General features: G+C 44.7%; 1 protein-coding gene across 6 annotated transcripts in view; it reads left to right on the top strand.

Moving 5' to 3' along the window:
- LOC139532366 (cytospin-B-like) overlaps window positions 1–20,110 on the top strand; it is a 189,643-nt gene that overhangs the window by 91,912 nt on the left and 77,621 nt on the right. For all 6 annotated transcript variants that reach the window (XM_071329872.1, XM_071329847.1, XM_071329864.1 and 3 more), the window contains one exon: window positions 16,969–18,524. In XM_071329872.1, coding sequence (XP_071185973.1) covers window positions 16,969–18,524 — 1,556 coding nt within the window. The remainder of the gene's footprint in view (window positions 1–16,968; window positions 18,525–20,110) is intronic.

Here is a 20,110-nt window from a genome sequence, read left to right as displayed (position 1 = left end):
GCACCAGGCTGGGAAGACTGAATCTGCAATAGGTAAGCAGCTTGGTTTGAAGAAATCAACTGTGGGAGCAATTATTAGGAAATGGAAGACATACAAGACCACTGATAATCTCCCTCGATCTGGGGCTCCACGCAAGATCTCACCCCGTGGGGTCAAAATGATCACAAGAACCTAGTGAATGACCTGCAGAGAGCTGGGACCAAAGTAACAAAGCCTACCATCAGTAACACACTACGCCGCCAGGGACTCAAATCCTGCAGTGCCAGACGTGTCCCCCTGCTTAAGCCAGTACATGTCCAGGCCCGTCTGAAGTTTGCTAGAGAGCATTTGGATGATCCAGAAGATGATTGGGAGAATGTCATATGGTCAGATGAAACCAAAATAGAACTTTTTGGTAAAAACTCAACTCGTCGTGTTTGGAGGACAAAGAATGCTGAGTTGCATCCAAAGAACACCATACCTACTGTGAAGCATGGGGGTGGAAACATCATGCTTTGGGGCTGTTTTTCTGCAAAGGGACCAGGACGACTGATCGGTGTAAAGGAAAGAATGAATGGGGCCATGTATCGTGAGATTTTGAGTGAAAACCTCCTTCCATCAGCAAGGGCATTGAAGATGAAACGTGGCTGGGTCTTTCAGCATGACAATGATCCCAAACACACCGCCCGGGCAACGAAGGAGTGGCTTCGTAAGAAGCATTTCAAGGTCCTGGAGTGGCCTAGCCAGTCTCCAGATCTCAACCCCATAGAAAATCTTTGGAGGGAGTTGAAAGTCTGTGTTGCCCAGCAACAGCCCCAAAACATCACTACTCTAGAGGAGATCTGCATGGAGGAATGGGCCAAAATACCACCAACAGTGTGTGAAAACCTTGTGAAGACTTACAGAAAACGTTTGACCTCTGTCATTGCCAACAAAGGGTATATAACAAAGTATTGAGATAAACTTTTGTTATTGACCAAATACTTATTTTCCACCATAATTTGCAAATAAATTCATAAAAAATCCTACAATGTGATTTTCTGGATTTTTTTTCTCATTTTGTCTGTCATAGTTGAAGTGTACCTATGATGAAAATTACAGGCCTCTCTCGTCTTTTTAAGTGGGAGAACTTGCACAATTGGTGGCTGACTAAATACTTTTTTGCCCCACTGTATGTCACTCCCTTTGGTTTCTTCCCCAGTCGTCATTGTTTCTGTTTCATGTCTGTGCGTTGTTCGTGTTTCTTGTTTTGTATTATGTTTTGTTTATTGATTAAAACACTCACTCCCTGAACTTGCTTCCTGACTCTCAGCGCACATCGCTACAACACTTCTTTACTTTTTCCACATTTTGTTGTGTTACAGCATGTATTTAAAATTGATTACATTTAGATTTTGTGTCAATGATCCACACATAATGCCCCATAATGTAAATGTGGAATTTTGTTTGTAGAACATTTTAGAAATGAAAAAAATAAATAAAAGCTGAAACGTCTTGAATATTCAACCCCTTTGTTATGGCAAGTCTAAATAAGTTCAGGAGTAAATATGTACTTAACAAATTGCATAATAAGTTGCATGGGCTTATTCTGTGTTCAATAATAGTGGTTAATGTGATTTTTGAATGACTACCCCATCCCTGTACCCCACACATACAATTATTTGTACGGTCCCTCATTTGAGTAGTGCATTTCAAGCACTGATTCAACCACATAGACCAGGGAGGTTTTTCGATGCCTTGCAAAGAAGGGCACCGATTGGTAGATAAAAAAAGGAAATGCTGAATATCCCTTTGAGCATGGTGAAGTTATTAATTGGGCTTTGGATGGTATATAAATACACCCAGTCACGACAAAGATACAGGCTTCCTTCCTAACTCAGTTGCCAGAGAGGAAGAAAACTGCACAGTGATTTCACCATGAAAAGAAGGAAGCCTATACAGAAATTAAAATATTTCCAAACATGCATCCAGTTTGCAACAAGGCACCACTGCAAAAGTAATACTGCAAAAAATGGGGCAAAGAGATGAACTTTCGGTCCTGAATAGAAAGCGTTATGTTTAGGGCAAATCCAACAGCACACATCACTGAGTACCACTCTTCATATTTTCAAGCACGGTGGTGGCTGCATCACGTTATTGGTATGCTTGTGATCAGCAAGGACTAGGGAGTTTTCTTTAATATAAATACATGGAATACAGCTGTAAGCACAGGCAAAATCCTAGAGGAAAACCTGGTACAGTCTGCTTTCCAACAGAATTTTTTTTTTTTTTTTTTTTTTTTTATAAAATAAAATCACATTTATAAGGCATGAGGAGGTAGGCAATAAATAGGCCATAGGAGCGAATAATTACAATTTAGCAGATTAACACTGGAGTGATAAATGAGCAGATGATGATGTGCAAGTAGAGATACTGAGATTCTGGGGGACGAATTCACCTTTCAGCAGGACCACAACTTAAAATACAAGGCCAAATCTACACTGGAGTTGCTTACCAAGACGACATTGAATGTTCCTGTGCACTTTTGGCTTAAAATCAGCTTGAAAGTCTATGGCAAAACTTGAAAATGGCTGACTAGCAACAATCAACAATCAACTTGACAGAGCTTGAATCATTTTTAAAGAATAATGGGCAAATATTGTACAATTCAAGTGTGCAAAACTCTTAGACTTACCCAAAAAGACTCTCATCTGTAATTGCCGCCAAAGGTGCTTGTACAGTGTTGACTCAGGGGTGTGAATACTTATGTAAATTAGATTTCTGTATTTCATTTTAAATAAATGTACAAACATTTCTAAAAACATGTTTCCACTTAAGGAATATTGTGTGTAGATGGGTGAGAAGGGAAAAAAAGTAATCCATTTTGAATTCAGGCTGTAACACAACACAAAGTGCAATAAGAAGGGGTATGAATACTTTCTGAAGGCACTGTATAGTGCAGACTTGCAGGTGTTGCTGTTCTAAAAAAAGTCCACTTCTCAGCAGTATTTGATGAATGATATGCCACTTGCTGACATTAGAGTCGCTCACTACCCATAATGACTTGGACACAGGAATACATGAGTATGGGATATTTTACTTCTGCTTACAGTAGAGGTTGTTGTGAATACTAGCCCTGGGCTCTACTCCTCTACTCCTTCCCTGCTGCCTTTCTGCTCTTGGTGTTTCAAATTGTTTTGGTTCCGGCACAGCAACACCAGCAATTCCCCATCTCTGTGTAATCAAGTAGTGGTTTTTCTGTATGGTGTGTGTACAGTATATTTCCGAACCATCACAAGTCAAAATGTAACCCTCTGTAAGTGAGTCAGCTTTTTGATCCCATACATGCGGTAACTCTACTTCTTTCACTCCACTGAGTGATTTACAGTCTCTATTTAGCCCAGCCAAAGCCCATCCATTCTGCTCTCTCTCTCTCTCTCCCTCTTTATTTATTTATTTATTTATATGCAGGATTATTGGCCAGCCCCAGCAGGGAAAATATCACCTCAGCCAATGTGGTGACAGATTCCATCCACTCTCTGTCTCTCCACACCGACCCTACTACTTATCCTTCACAGCCAGGCATGCCAAACTCACTCTTTACCTCCATTCTTTCTCCAAGTTAGTTCACATTAATATTTTCAGATTGGTCAACAGAATTTTAAAGCAACCCTTAAACTCTTTAAAAAGCCTCTAATTCCTTCCCTTTACTCAACTCAAACATGTTGTTGATACAGTGTGCCACGTTGATTGTGCATGACATACGGCATGGACTTTGTACTATAGCTTATACTCTATGTACTCCACATATTATGCAACTACTATAGGATGGATATCTATACTTCCAATGACCATCTATGCGGCCTCGATTTTACATTTGCGCCTTCTGTTCTCAGTCGTTTGGTTTTTATGCAAATTTCTTGGATTGAGATGTGCAATCATGCTGAAGTAGACGATTGGAGAGCATGTTATCTGAGCCCCCTGGATATAGTTATGGCTTCAAATCTATGGTGGGGACTGGGGAGATTATGGTACTATGGTAATAATCCCATAGACATGATGGCAGCATGTATGATCTGCAGGAATAAAGATAGAAAGATAGAATCACAAAGAACAAGGGAAGCGTTTGTTGGGTTTGAGTATCTGTGGATCTGCAGATACTGGACGTTTCCCAAGTGCAGATAATATATCCAGTCAAATCCCCAATGCAATAATTTCCTAAACTCAATAGTCTGGAGAGCCCATGCAAAGCCAGACGAGGACCTTCTGGTCTAAACCCAGGACTTTTGTACACTACTTCTAAACCAGCCCTTAAACTGACACTCACAAAGTGATATGTGTTACAGCTGCTGCTTATCCTCCATGGTCCTGGTAACTGTCTGTGAAACTAGATCATTTACCTGATTTACACCACTTCCGATCACCGGCAAATGCAATTACACCATCCTTCAAACGGCGCACAAATCAGATTCCTATTCATTGACGTGCCTCTTATGTGGTATACTGTAGTAGACTATGGGAAATGGGGGGTTTATTGAAATCCTGCATTCGTTGAGTGCCTGCCTCTACTATATCCCCTTCTGCTATCTGCTATAGTAGGCCCATAAAATGTATCTGGTGACATTCTAGAACATTCTGGGCTTTAAATCAGATGTGATCTGCAGATCCGCTCTCTAATCATACTATGCACTCTCCTCCTCCACAGTATGATGTCATCATCAATCTGACCCAAAGTCTTTGGGACCTGGGGCCTTGGGGCCAAGAGATTATGTTTTGGCCAGAAAAAAGCCCAGTGTAAGTGAATTTAGGCTAGAGCTTTCATCAACTCATATGGAGGAACTATTGTGGAATATCTGTCCATTTAAGTCTTTGGGACCTGAGACACAGGCCAAGAGATTAAGTTTTGGCCAGAGTGAATTTAGACCGTCTGTCCGAGTTTCAGGAACCTTAGTGGAATATCTGTACTTACTATAGTATTGCAAGTAAAGTTGGCCTTTGATAAGTAGAAAAACAATGCTAGAGTCTGTGTTTCTTGGCTAACTCATAGTTGGCAGTATCTTTTTCTGCTAGAAGAGTTAGAATGATGAATTTAATTGTTGTCTGATGTTTGTCTGATGATGGAACATAAGGAACCGTTAGTCTTTAAAAGAAAACAAATTCTATTTGAATCAAATCAAATCAAATCAAATTTTATTAGTCACATACACATGGTTAGCAGATGTTAATGCGAGTGTAGCGAAATGCTTGTGCTTCTAGTTCCGACAATGCAGTAATAACCAACAAGTAATCTAACCTAACAATTCCACAACTACTACCTTATACACACACACAAGTGTAAAGGGATGAAGAATATGTACATAAAGATATATGAATGAGTGGTGGTACAGAACGGCATGGCAAGATGCAGTAGATGGTATAGAGTACGGTATATACATATGAGATGAGTACTGTAGGGTATGTAAACATAAAGTGGCATAGTTTAAAGTGGCTAGTGGTACATGTATTACATAAAGATGGCAAGATGCAGTAGATGATATAGAGTACAGTATATACATATGAGATGGGTAATGTAGGGTATGTAAACATTATATTAAGTGGCATTGTTTAAAGTGGCTAGTGGTACATTTTTACATAATTTCCATCAATTCCCATTTTTAAAGTGGCTGGAGTTGAGTCAGTATGTTGGCAGCGGCCGCTAAATGTTAGTGGTGGCTGTTTAACAGTCTGATGGCCTTGAGATAGAAGCTGTTTTTCAGTCTCTCGGTCCCTGCTTTGATGCACCTGTACTGACCTCGCCTTCTGGATGATAGCGGGGTGAACAGGCAGTGGCTTGGGTGGTTGTTGTCCTTGATGATCTTTATGGCCTTCCTGTGACATCGGGTGGTGTAGGTGTCCTGGAGGGCAGGTAGTTTGCCCCCGGTGATGCGTTCTGCAGACCTCACTACCCTCTGGAGAGCCTTACGGTTGTGGGCGGAGCAGTTGCCGTACCAGGCGGTGATACAGCCCGACAGGATGCTCTCGATTGTGCATCTGTAGAAGTTTGTGAGTGCTTTTGGTGACAAGCCGAATTTCTTCAGCCTCCTGAGGTTGAAGAGGCGCTGCTGCGCCTTCTTCACAACGCTGTCTGTGTGGGTGGACCAATTCAGTTTGTCCGTGATGTGTACACCGAGGAACTTAAAACTTTCCACCTTCTCCACTACTGACCCGTCGATGTGGATAGGGGGGTGCTCCCTCTGCTGTTTCCTGAAGTCCACAATCATCTCCTTTGTTTTGTTGACGTTGAGTGTGAGGTTATTTTCCTGACACCACACTCCGAGGGCCCTCACCTCCTCCCTGTAGGCCGTCTCGTCGTTGTTGGTAATCAAGCCTACCACTGTAGTGTCATCCGCAAACTTGATGATTGAGTTGGAGGCGTGCATGGCCACGCAGTCGTGGGTGAACAGGGAGTACAGGAGAGGGCTCAGAACGCACCCTTGTGGGGCCCCAGTGTTGAGGATCAGCGGGGTGGAGATGTTGTTACCTACTCTCACCACCTGGGGGCGGCCCGTCAGGAAGTCCAGGACCCAGTTGCACAGGGCGGGGTCGAGACCCAGGGTCTCGAGCTTGATGACGAGTTTGGAGGGTACTATGGTGTTAAATGCTGAGCTGTAATCGATGAACAGCATTCTCACATGGGTATTCCTCTTGTCCAGATGGGTTAGGGCAGTGTGCAGTGTGGTTGCGATTGCGTCGTCTGTGGACCTATTGGGTCGGTAAGCAAATTGGAGTGGGTCTAGGGTGTCCGGTAGGGTGGAGGTGATATGGTCCTTGACTAGTCTCTCAAAGCACTTCATGATGACGGAAGTGAGTGCTACGGGGCGGTAGTCGTTTAGCTCAGTTACCTTAGCTTTCTTGGGAACAGGAACAATGGTGGCCCTCTTGAAGCATGTGGGAACAGCAGACTGGGATAAGGATTGATTGAATATGTCCGTAAACACACCAGCCAGCTGGTCTGCGCATGCTCTGAGGACGCGGCTGGGAATGCCGTCTGGGCCTGCAGCCTTGCGAGGGTTAACACGTTTAAATGTTTTACTCACCTCGGCTGCAGTGAAGGAGAGCCCGCAGGTTTTGGTAGGGTTCAGTGGCACTGTATTGTCCTCAAAGCGGGCAAAAAAGTTGTTTAGCCTGTCTGGGAGCAAGACATCCTGGTCCGCGACGGGGCTGGTTTTCTTTTTGTAATCCGTGATTGACTGTAGACCCTGCCACATACCTCTTGTGTCTGAGCTGTTGAATTGCGACTCGATTTTGTCTCTGTACTGGGACTTAGCCTGTTTGATTGCCTTGCGGAGAGAATAGCTACACTGTTTGTATTCGGTCATGCTTCCGGTCACCTTGCCCTGGTTAAAAGCAGTGGTTCGCGCTTTCAGTTTCACGCGAATGCTGCCGTCAATCCACGGTTTCTGGTTTGGGAATGTTTTAATCGTTGCTGTGGGTACGACATCGTCAATGCACTTCCTAATGAACTCGCTCACCGAATCAGCATATTCGGCGGGGGAGGGCCTTATATGCGTCGCGGAAATTAGTATAACAATGATCTAGGGTTTTTCCAGCCCTGGTAGCACAATCGATATGCTGATAGAATTTAGGGAGTTTTGTTTTTAGATTAGCCTTGTTAAAATCCCCAGCTACGATGAATGCAGCCTCAGGGTGTGTGGTTTCCAGTTTACAAAGAGTCAGATAAAGTTCGTTCAGGGCCATCGATGTGTCTGCTTGGGGGGGAATATATACGGCTGTGATTATGATTGAAGAGAATTCCCTTGGTAGATAATGCGGTCGACATTTGATTGTGAGGAGTTCTAGATCAGGTGAACAGAATGACTTGAGTTCCTGTGTGTTGTTATGATGATCACACCACGTCTCGTTAATCATAAGGCATACCCCCCCGCCCCTCTTCTTACCAGAAAGATGTTTGTTTCTGTCGGCGCGATGCATGAAGAAACCAGCTGGCTGCACCGACTCCGTTAGCGTCTCTTGAGTTAGCCATGTTTCCGTGAAGCAGAGCACGTTGCAATCCCTGATGTCTCTCTGGAATGCTACCCGTGCTCGGATTTCATCAACCTTATTGTCAAGAGACTGGACATTGGCGAGTAGTATGCTAGGGAGTGGAGCGCGATGTGCCCGTCTCCGAAGCCTGACCACGAGACCGCCTCGTTTGCCCCTTTTACGGCGTCGCACAGGGTCGCCGGCTGGGATCAGATCCATTGTATTGGGTGGAAGGCAAAACACTGGATCCGTTTCGGGAAAGTCATATTCCTGGTAGGAACGATGATGAGTTGACGTTAATCGTATATTCAGTAGTTCCTCCCGACTGTATGTAATGAAACCTAAGATTACCTGGGGTACCGATGTAAGAAATAACACATAAAAAAACAAAATACTGCATATTTTCCAAGGAACGCGAAGCGAGGCGGCCATCTCTTTTCGGCGCCGGAAGTTAGAATCAAGGTCTGGAGGATGATGTGTCGCTTGGACTGTGACAGCTAGCGTTAACGTTTGCCTCCCCTGTCCCTGACTGACTGACCATCCTGGCTGACCATTTCCTGTATCACAGTGACGCATATGGAAACCCCACTGTGAGTCTGTCTTCCGCACCAGCAAGAAGAGTGGAATGCCTGTGTGAGCCCAGGGCCTGAGAGATAAGCTCCAGTTTACCCAGTCACTCCCCATCCCGTCCTGTCTAGTCTGGTCACAGATCTGTTTGTGCCATCTTGCCAACTCCTGTGTTGAGTTGCCAAAACAGCACAAACAGATCTGGGACCACCAGGCTATGTCCTGTCCAGTTGCTGCCTGGACAACAGGAAACCCCAGACAGAGAGAGAGACGGATATTATTTTTTATCTAACTGCTCTGTACCCCCCACATCCACCTGACTGGAAAACATTAGACTGCACTTCCTGGAACTCCAGAGGGGGCGGGCTAGGGGTGGAAATGAGACGTGTGTGTGTGTGTGTGTGTGTGTGTGTGTGTGTGTGTGTGTGTGTGTGTGTGTGTGTGTGTGTGTGTGTGTGTGTGTGTGTGTGTGCACACGCGTGTGTGGTGTGGAAATGAGACTTCTTTCCCTTTCAAAGGTCATTCATTCCTTCGTGATAGCAGTCGGCCACTGACTGACGGTACCACTGTGTCATTGCAGATGCCACCGGTTCTGACACTTGACCGGCCTGACTGGCCCCAGCCACTTATCTGTCATCGTCACTCCCTCTCCTGTCCCCCCGTGTAAATGAAATTAAAGAAGGCTGGGCTGGGGGCTGCCTTTCCTTCCCCTCACAATGCAGCCTGTTACCTCTTGGCTGCTGGCTTGGCTTGGGTGGCTGGTAACGCTGGTGTCCAGAAGCCACTGAGCCACACGTCCCCTGCCGATCTTTGATTTAAAACCTCATCTTCATTAAAAAGATAGATATGGACCAGAGTGCATTATTGTGATGAGGTACTCACACTGTGAGTTATTAATTAAACAATTAGTTAATGTAAACAAAGCAATAATTTCCGATCATTTCAGGAAGCCATTTCAACAGGACTCGAGATCAGAAGTGGGGTTACTAACAATGGTTCTTTCTGTGTGGACGTGTGTTTTCTGGCGTGTCAGCAGTATTCTGTGTAGAAACATGAATGTTTTAAGTTAAAAGTTGGAGTTTGGGTTAATGACTTTGGTCAAGCCTGTTGATCTTGGCTTTCACTGCTGGCTTCATTTGGCCGCCTGCAATCTAAATCTTGTTACTGTGGCTTCTCCTCCAAAACCCCCTATCCTGCAATGATTAGTCCATGATTCACTATTGTGAATATTACTTTCTTACCAAATGAGCACAAAAAAGAAAACTCTTGTCACAAGATGTTGTGTAGCCTTTCTCTTCTTCCTCAACATGACAGAAAGCCCATTCTACTTGGCAGCAGTATTTCTGTTTCTCTCCAAAGCTAGTGTTTCACATTATTTACACTTTGCTATCAATGAGAACCAGTCTCCAGAGCTTGTTGGAGGATTTACACATGGCCAAAAGTATGTGGACATCTTCTCGTCGAACGTCTCATTGCAAACTCATGGGCATTAATATGGAGTTGGTCCCCCTTTGCTGTTATAACAGCCTCCACTCTTCTGGGAAGTCTTTCCACTAGATGTTCTTCAGGGACTTGCTAACATTCAGCCACAAGAGCATTAGTGAGGTTGGGCACTGATGTTGGGCGATTAGGCCTGTTTAGAATTTCAATGTATGCTGTAGTGTTAAGATTTCCCTTCGCTGGAACTAAGGTTCCTAGCCCGAACCATGAAAAACAGCCCCGGGCCATTATTCCTTCTCCACCAAACTTTACAGTTGGCACTATGCATTGGGGCAGGTAGCGTTCTCCTGGCATCTTCCAAACCTCCAGATTCATCTGTCAGACTGCCAGATGATGAAGCGTGATTCATCACTCCAGAGAACGGGTTTCCACTGCTCCAGAGTCCAATGGCGGCGAGCTAGGCTTGTGTATGGCAGCTCGGCCACGGAAACCCATTTCATGAATTTCCAAACAAACAGTTATTCTGCTGACGTTGCTTCCAGAGGCAATTTGGAACTCATTAGTAATTGTTGCAACTGAGGACATACCATTTTTACATACAGCACTCTGTGGTCCTGTTCTGTGAGCTTGTGTGACCTACCAATTTGCGGCTGAGCCATTGTTGCACTGTGACGTTTCCACTTCACAATAACAGCACTTACAGTTGCCCGATGCAGCTCTGGTAGGCCATACATTTCACTAACTGACTTGTTGGAAAGGTGGCGTCCTCTGACGGTGCCACGTTTAAATTTTGCTGCCAATGTTTGTCTATGGAGATAGCATGACTGTGTGCTCGATTTTATATACCTGTCAGCAACGGGTGTGGCTGAAATAGCCGAATCCACTAATTTGAAGGGGTGTCCACATACTTTTGTATATATGTGACCGACCGCCTCAAGTCGGTCTTATGTAGCAACATTTGAAATTGTATTTTTTACATTGGATAAAAGTAGAGACTCAGAGCTAGAAAATGGTATATCATACACTGCAGTTGAGGAACAATGGGAAAGTTGATAAACTTGTAAACCCACTTCTGAGAAAATGGCCCTTGAATTTTTGGTACACCTACTGGAGAGCTCTTCTTTGTCTACACCCTTTCAGTATCGTTCACACCCTCTTAAGCCTTAGCCCCACCCATCTCTAAGGATTCACATGTGAGGCCATGTGGTAAACACACACTATATCAAATAAAATCTATGTTTATTTGTCACATGCAGAGGATACAGAAGATGTAAATGGTACAGTGATAGTACTTGCATAGTAGCAATATCAAAAACAGAAAGTGTCAAGATAAAAATATTTTATAAATATTTTATATTTTAAATGACGCTTACCCAACACACTTGTCTAAATTGATGCTATAACCACCCCTCACCCACATCTAGCTAAGTGGAAGGGTCACTATTGTCTAGACATGTACACATGTTCATTAAATACAATAGATGGCCTTAATCACCCCCAGATACACCTGCTAATTTGATGGGTCATGTAATAAACCAGCCAAAGTAGAAATTTTTGTTTAGACATGTAGCTAGCTAGCTAAACGATGAACCGGCATAACCCCAACTCATACTACTACCAATACAGACATTGTCATAGCTGTAGTATGAATCTGCAGGTGGTTAAACCTAACAAACTAGGTTCAATGTTAGCTAGTTAACATTAGGCTATAACTAGCAATGCAAATGGTTTTCTGATTCAAATAATATTGTAACACAGATCATACACATGACGTTAACTAGCGATCCAGCAAGCTAATGTTTGCTAGCTAACAAACAGTACACTTTAACTTGCGATGAAAATGACTTTCTGAAAAAATTGGAAACTTATATCTGGAAAATGTAGCTAGACTCTTAACCGTTTACAAGGATGAACGCTTCACGGCAGACTGGAGCCATTTAACTCCATTTTGTTTGTAGCTACATCTTGTTTGGCCAGCTTTGTGTCAAGTCACTCCGGTTCATACTGTCCATGGTGTGTGCAGAAAGTAGCCCATCACTTTTTCCTTATGATCTGTCGATAGCACCAGCTAAATTTAGGGCATCAATGTTGAGAAAAGTAGCAAAACTTTGGTTGTTCTCAATGGCTAACTTTATATCTTTCAAAAATGGCGTGGTAGAAAGGACTGTCAACACATACTGAACAGCTCACGTAATAGACAGAAGCCTGCTACATGGCAGACCAATCCAAACTTATCTCCCGGCATGTCCAGTCCATGCATTATCTCAGCCAATCATGGCCAGTGGGAAGGTTCTTGTCTATTTCCATGGCTAAACCAACTAGGCTTGTAATTTAACAATTTTATGGATGAAATACAAGTTTGTTATTAAGGCATATGAAGTTCACATGTTCCAGAAGGCATTTCTGCAAATAAAACGTGTTTTGATCAAAAATAAATGTTCAAATGCTGCTCCTGTGAAGTAGTGACATGCGACATACGCCTAGTTTCTTGAAACGAGTCATTCGCTATCTCTCTCCATAGATTTTTTTTCTCTCTCTCTTACTCTCAGCCTTTCTCTCTCATCTCTCTTTTTCTCCCCCACTTTCTCTCCCTCTCACCATTTCAGTAACCCCTAAAAATAAGGAGTTGTCATTGTCTGTCAAAGGCTTAGCAAGTCAGGCCCAGATAACTTTGGAGTCAGGAAGCATTTGTCCCAACTGAGGATTTTAAATAGTTGGCTATTAATTCACAGCTTGTCTTCTTTGTGCTTTCCTTTGACTTCTTTTAAATTGTGAAACATATGGTGAGGATAACTTTATGTGATTTATGAATACCCTGAAAGTAGGCTTAGGTAAGGGGTTTAGAAGTTACACACCCTGTAAGGTTCTATAATGTTACAGAAATGTATCAGTCATACAGTATTGAAGAACAGTTTTAAGACATGGTTTTATATGTTGTGTTGGAAGAGAAAAGTCAATTCGGTCTATCTTCTGCACTGTATCAAACATGTTGATCTCAGCATAGATAAATTTAGGCACTGAGGCTTTTCTTCAATGTTCTCCTTCCTATCACCCCTTTTTTATAGCCCAGCTAGCATCTGATAGCTGGCACCTCTCCTGGATAAAGCATGCCTCTGCTCTCCTCTGAGACTGGCGGACTGTTTGATGAGGATAAGATGAGATGATTCCCATTGAGCAGCTGCTCTGTCTTGGCCTTAAGGCTGCATGGCCAACTGTGCCACTATCTATCACTGCCCATGCCTGGCTCTATGTGAGACCGAACCCTCCTTTTGGACAGGGAAGGATTGGCTACAGTAACACTGAGAGAGAGAAAGAGTGAGAGAGAGAGAGAGAGAGAGAGTAAGAGAGAGAGAGAGGGTTCCATTGTTAGGCCTCTTTATATGAGATGTGGAATGAGAAATAAACTCGTATTTGTTTTCTTTCAAATACTTTGAGCGTTCAATTAAGCCTGTCTGCCAGATGGACGGGGTTTACACATTTGGAATTATTCCATTGGCTCTAATGTGCCAGGCAAGCTCCATCAAGCACTATTTCAAATACTATTTGAACCCAGGTCTGGGGCCTCATTTGTAAACGTTGCGTATGCACAAAATATGCCCCAAAATATGTATGAGACAGTTTTCACGCAAGATTTGACATGAGAATGTGCTTATCCTCCCGCACACTGTAGACCATGGGTACGCACAGTTTCTAGTGGTTGAAGTATTGCATTGCAAGAAGGCAAAAGAAGCCTAGTAGTAGCCTTGTGCAAATGGGGAATATATGATGACATTCTTATTTATAACAAAAAACAGGTAGTTAAATATAATAACAAGATTTAATCATTTGCCGTTAGTAAGAAGAGATCAAAAATCTCTTTATTTTATCTTTGCATTCTAAAATAATTTGAAATAGGTATATAAAAACTCCTCACATTTTCTGACTGTGATGGTTTCATAGGGAACTCTTGAAATAGCCTATAGGCCTACAACAAGTTTGGATAGGCTACCATTCATCCCTTCTCTCATTTATTGGACCTACTTATTGAATTCCAACAATCTGTTTACAGGTCCACAAAGAATGTGCTATTGTTTTCATCTTTCAGAAATGGTCAGAATGGCTGTGTTCCAGACAGCCTTCCTTTCTCTGTATTATATTTGAATGTACTGTAAATGTTCACGTATTAGTTGGCTTGTTTTGCACACAGATTTATGTCATGGCTATGTGCGCAGGGACAAGCTGTAGTGAAGTCATGGTAAAAGGGAGGTGAGTGCTCCCAACGAGGAAAATGAGTTTATACAGTCCATATGGGTTTTATTCAGTTGGACTGGGAAGTAGAAGGAGAGCGTTACTGTATGTGGGGGACTGTGAATGGGAGATGTCCCAGAGTCCCACTTCAACTCCAAACATTAGTCATCTTAATGGAAATGGACTGAGCTTAAACACATCTGCCTCTCTCTCATTCACTCTCCTTTTATTCATCTCTCCCTCTCTTTCACTTTCCTTCTGTCACTCTTCCCCTATATGTTATATAATAACAATAAGAGCAATTGGCATGAATATGCCCCACATGACCTATAGGTCTGGCCTATATGCTGTCTTTGCCACTGTGCAGAGATGTAGGGGAGTTGTGAACTGTGTGTGTGTGTGTGTGTGTGTGTGTGTGTGTGTGTGTGTGTGTGTGTGTGTGTGTGTGTGTGTGTGTGTGTGTGTGTGTGTGTGTGTGTGTGTGTGTGTGTGTGTGTGTGTGTGTGTGTGTGTGTGTGTATATGCCCCACATGACCTATAGGTCTGGCCTATATGCTGTCTTTGCCACTGTGCAGAGATGTAGGGGAGTTGTGAACTGTGTGTGTGTGTGTGTGTGTGTGTGTGTGTGTGTGTGTGTGTGTGTGTGTGTGTGTGTGTGTGTGTGTGTGTGTGTGTGTGTGTGTGTGTGTGTGTGTGTGTGTGTGTATATGCCCCACATGACCTATAGGTCTGGCCTATATGCTGTCTTTGCCACTGTGCAGAGATGTAGGGGAGTTGTGAACTGTGTGTGTGTGTGTGTGTGTGTGTGTGTGTGTGTGTGTGTGTGTGTGTGTGTGTGTGTGTGTGTGTGTGTGTGTGTGTGTGTGTGTGTGTGTGTGTGTGTGTGTGTGTGTGTGTGTGTGTGTGTGTGTGTGTGTGTGTGTGTGTGCGTGTGCGCGTGTGTGTGTGTTAGTCTGTCAGTCTGTCTGTCAGTTTCTGTTTATACACATACAGTACAGGCATCCCCAAACAACATCTTAATATGTCAATCTGTAATGTATTATGATGTAGTCGTTTTTTAACCTAACACAACTGATTTCATCACAGTCTTTATTCATAAACAAGTAGCTGTTAAAATCTTAAAATCTTCCATGTGATAATACATAATTTAGGCATGTATGGCCTCATTCTGTCTGTAGTGGATGCATCCACTGTAAAATGCACAGAGAAGTAAGTGATTATAGATTTTTAATGGCAGCCTGGGATCTTGGCAGAGCAAAGGCTAGTCCACTGGGAAATTCACTAGAGTTCACTTGACCTGACTGATGGAGAACCAATGCAAAGTTGATTAATGGGCATTTAAATGACTGGCTTTTGCTTGCTCTCACTCAAGCGGAGTAGTTAGGTCCTTTTTTTTGACTGAAGGCAAACCACAATGTCTGTCTGCAGTCACTCTGTGTGCCAGCCAATCTGCCATGTTATTTTTTATAGCTTTGATATTTAATGTTTTACTGGAACTATTTGTCGTTTTATTGTGATTTTATTTTATTATGAAAAGAAAGTGTCCAGCGTACTTGCTATATAATATATATATATATATAGAAATGTGTCATTTTTATTTTTGCAAGCTTAGCCATTTATGATTGTGTTATTGTAAAAAGAAAGCACACAGAGTTCCGAGTTCCGGGCTCCTTGCTTTATATAGAAGCATAGTTGAGTGCTGATGAAGTAAGTTAGGTCTCTGACTCCTTTCTCTGTGGTCCCGGCCTCAGCAACACTCTCCTTTTCATCCACAGAACCCCACTTTAAGAATGCTAAACCGCGCTGCGCCCCTGAGATTGTCTGAGGCTTGGCAGGCTTGGCAGGCACAGCCAGCCCGTACAAAGAGGTGATAGTCCCTGCAAAGTGCCCATCAATGGAGAAGTGCTTTAAGAGCCCAGAGGGGTGTAGGATTTCCATTCCAAATGAGCTCAGACTATTTGTTTGTGAGTGTGTGTTTGTTTGTAGGTGTGGATGTGAGCCAACGTGCCAGTGTATCTTGAATGTTTTGTGTGTGTGCGAGTGTGGATGTGTGTGTGGATGTGTGTGTTGTTTATAGGGTTATACAGAAGCCTGGTCTATCTCTTCTTGCCCAGGCTGTGTAGTAGTCTGTGCCCTCTGAGGTTGATGGCAGTCAGTCTAGTGTGTCATCAACACAGCGCTCTTTTTGTATCTGTCCACTGACTGGGCTGCTTTGTGCTGGAACGTTCCATGTGCCCCGGACCATTCCTGGTCATCCCTGGTAACAAGAACCCCCTGTGTCTTTGTTTGCTGATAATTTTAAAACAAACAATAAAAGCCTTTCAGATGGCGCCCTGATCACGTGGTGGATGAATCAGTAAAAGCTCTTCGTATTTGAGAGAGAGAGAGAGGTCTGGAAAGCCATCCGGGGCCTGTGGACCCACTGGAATGCTATAAGGCGGAAGCCTTCAATGGCCACAGTAACACAGACACAGTGCCAACCAGCCAGCCATTCAGCCATCAAAACAAATAAATGGATCTATGAATATTGTTGAATGATTGACCCCTGATGATGACAATTGCAACACCTGATGATGACAATTGCAACACCATATTATCACTGCATCACAATAGAGCTTCAATCTGAGTGGGAAATTGTTTCTATTGAATGGTAAGGACATTACAGGCATTAGTCAAAAGCATTACCACTTTACTAGTGGCATTTCAAAAAGAAAGGAGCAGACTCTGAATGTGTGTTTTGATAATCTTTTTCAGGCATCCAATCAGGATCCAAGAAGTCTGGTATCCCTGCCCCCAGGGAGATTCCCCCCACCATGACCAGGGACCGTGTGTCGCTGAGGGACCAGCTGCGGACCTCCACGACCAAGAAGATGGTCCCCAGCGCCAGCACCTCCAGCCTGGCCACCCTGGCAGCCAAGCACCAGCGTGGCTCCACCACCACAAAGCCCAGGGTGGACGCCGAGGGCTCGGAGAGAGGCTTCCTGGAGTGCCAGGTGAAGGAGCTTCTGGCCGAGGCCAAGGCCAAGGAGTTTGAGATCAGCAAGCTGAGGATAGAGCTGCAGCGCTGCCGGGGGAAAGCCTCATTGTCTTCATCCCCCTCGCCTCACAACACCCCCTCCACCCCACCTGAGGGTGCCCCCGATCAGGGCCAAGGTCTATCCCAGCAGGCCACAGATGCCCAGGCCCTGGTGGGGGAGCTGAGGGAGAAGAACGGGAAGTTCCAGAGGGAGCTGGCAGCTCTGAGGGAGGAGAACCAGGCCCTGAAGGAGAAGCTTCTCTCCCTGGAAACTTCGCCTGCCTCTCCTCTGTCCATCAACACTACCACCACCACCAGCCCCTCCAAGCCCTCCGTCAACGGCCTCCCCTCAGACAACAACACTAGTCCCCCAGCCAAGTCACCCACACTCAGCCCGCTCAAAACCTCAGTCTCCTCCGGCAGTGACATCACCAAGGGCTCGCCCTCTCCGGACTCCTCAGAGTTTGAGAAGATCCCGTCGCAGTCTGACTCAGTGAGCAGCAGTGGTGTAGGGGTGGGGAAGGGTTCGGGTCGCGACCCCTCAGTGGAGAGCCTGACGGAGCAGATCCAGAAGATGGAGGAAAGTCAGCACAGTACGGCAGAGGAGCTCCAGGCAACACTACAGGAGCTGGCCGACCAACAGCAGGTGGTCCAGGAGCTGACGGCTGAGAATGAGCGCCTGGCCGAGGAGAAGGGCCTCCTACAGACGTCGCTGCAGCAGCAAAGGGAGAGGGTAGAGTTGCTGGCCCAGAAGAATGAGGCCCTGGCCGGGAAGCTGCAGGAGGTGGCCCAGGTCCAGAGCGGGGACGAGTCGCGGGCGGCTGAGCTGGAGCAGCGCTACGCTGACCTGGTGGAGAGCTCTCACTTTGAGAGGGAGAAGCTGGTGGACATCCAGCAGCAGCTGACGGGGAGCCTGAGGACCCTGGAAGAGGAGCACCAGGAAACCCAGGGGCAGGTGAGGTCCCTCAGGCAGGAGAGGGATGACCTCCAAGGCCGGCTGAAAAAGGAGGTGGAGGCCGGGGGTGAGATGACGCGTGCGGCTGAGGAACACAGGGCTGCAACGGATGCCCTGAGGGTGGAGAACGGACGACTCAAAGCCCAGGTGGACCTAGAGAGACAGAAGGTTGGGGAGCTGAAGGCCATGCAGAGTGCTGGGGACAGCACAGAGCTGCAGAGGCTGCTGAAGGCGGCCCATTCTGAGAGAGACAGACTGGAGGGGGAGGTAACAGAGCTACGGCAGGAGCTGCTACAGGCCCAGACTGACACTGAACACGCACAGGGACTGCTGTCCAAGGTGGGTGGGACACCAAGCCATATAAAATAGAATAGAGTAGAAACTTTATTACTCACCAAGGTGGGTGGAATACCAATTTGCATCTCATCCTCGAGCAGTCGGGGTTCTGTGGGGTTCTGTGGGGTTATTTAAGATACTCTTTAGGTAGGGTTTCAGATGTTTTCGGAAGATGGGCAGGGACTTTCTTGTCCTAGCTTCAGGGGGATGCTGGTTCCACCAATGGGGTGCCAGGACAGAGCTTTGACTGGGCTGAGCGGGAGCTGCCCTCCCGTAGGGGTGGGAGTGCCAAGAGACCAGAGGATGCAGAACGAAGTGCTCATGTTGGAGAGTAGGGTTTGAGCATAGCCTGAAGGTAAGGAGGGGCAGTTCCTCTTGCTGCTCTGTAGGCAAGTACCATGGTCTTGTAGTGGATACAAGCTTCCTACACAATACCTCATCTGCCATGATGGTTTGAATTAAGATAAATATTGTATTGCTAATGAAGACAGGCTTTGTGGCTATAGTTCAGCACTTTCCCTCACCACTCTCCAACGTATGAACTCATGTTCTATGAAATTGTTTTCATCTGCTTATAGGATCAGAGCTTGAGTGAGCAGTGGTTTTCCCCCACAACACCACACGTCAGCAGCCTGGGCTGTGTGGGTTTAGGGTCCCTTCTGTGGTTGTTGATGTGAACACGGGGTGTGTCCTAGTCAGCTGCCTCTGACTGATGTCATAACTAATTGACTCTACACTGGGGTGGTCCAGTCAGGGCAGACCTGGGTTCATACAGTATTTGTTTTCTTTCAAATACTTTTGCCCCGTTTCATTGAGCCTGCCTGTTGCAATGGAACCAATGGAATAGTCCCAAATGTTGAAACGCTGACCATCTGGCACAGGTTGAATCAAACATTAAAACTATTTGAAAGAAAAGAATCCTATCTGAACCTTGGCAGGTCAAGTCGAGTGACATATGACTCAGGCTTCTGGCTCCTGACAAATGGGTGTGAGGGCGAGGCCGGTAAATAATGACTTCAGTCACTAACGTCATGCTCTACATACTGTAAGAAGACGTGCTGTGGAGAATGCATTGTGTCATCAATATCTTTTTTTAATACAATACATCATGCCTGGGGGCTTTCACAGTATGTGTCCCAGTAACCCAGCATGTATTGTAGCCTATGATGGAGCTGTACAGATGTAGGATCTTAATTTCAAATCAAATTGAATTTTATTAATCACATGGTTCGTAAACAACAGGTGTAGACTAACAGTGAAATGCTTACTTAGGGCCCTTCCCAACAATGCAGAGAGAAAGAAAATATAAAAAGTATAGAAAAGTAAAACGTAATAATACAAGTAATAATAAATACACAATGAGTAACAATAACTTGGCTATATCCAAAGGGTACCAGTACCATGTCGATATGCAGGGGTACGAGGACATTGAGGTATATATGTAAATTTCCAGTGCATTCGGAAAGTATTCAGACCCCTTGACTTTTTCCACATTTTGTTACGTTACAGCCATATTCTAATATTAGTTAGTTTTTACAGGTTTTTACATATTTTTGCAACTGAAATGTAACATTTACATAAATATTCAG

The sequence above is a fragment of the Salvelinus alpinus genome, chromosome 1, assembly GCF_045679555.1.
Source record: "Salvelinus alpinus chromosome 1, SLU_Salpinus.1, whole genome shotgun sequence".
Lineage (NCBI taxonomy): Eukaryota > Metazoa > Chordata > Actinopteri > Salmoniformes > Salmonidae > Salvelinus > Salvelinus alpinus.
Note: the sequence above shows the minus strand (reverse complement) of the source record. Positions and strands in the feature narration are given on the sequence as shown.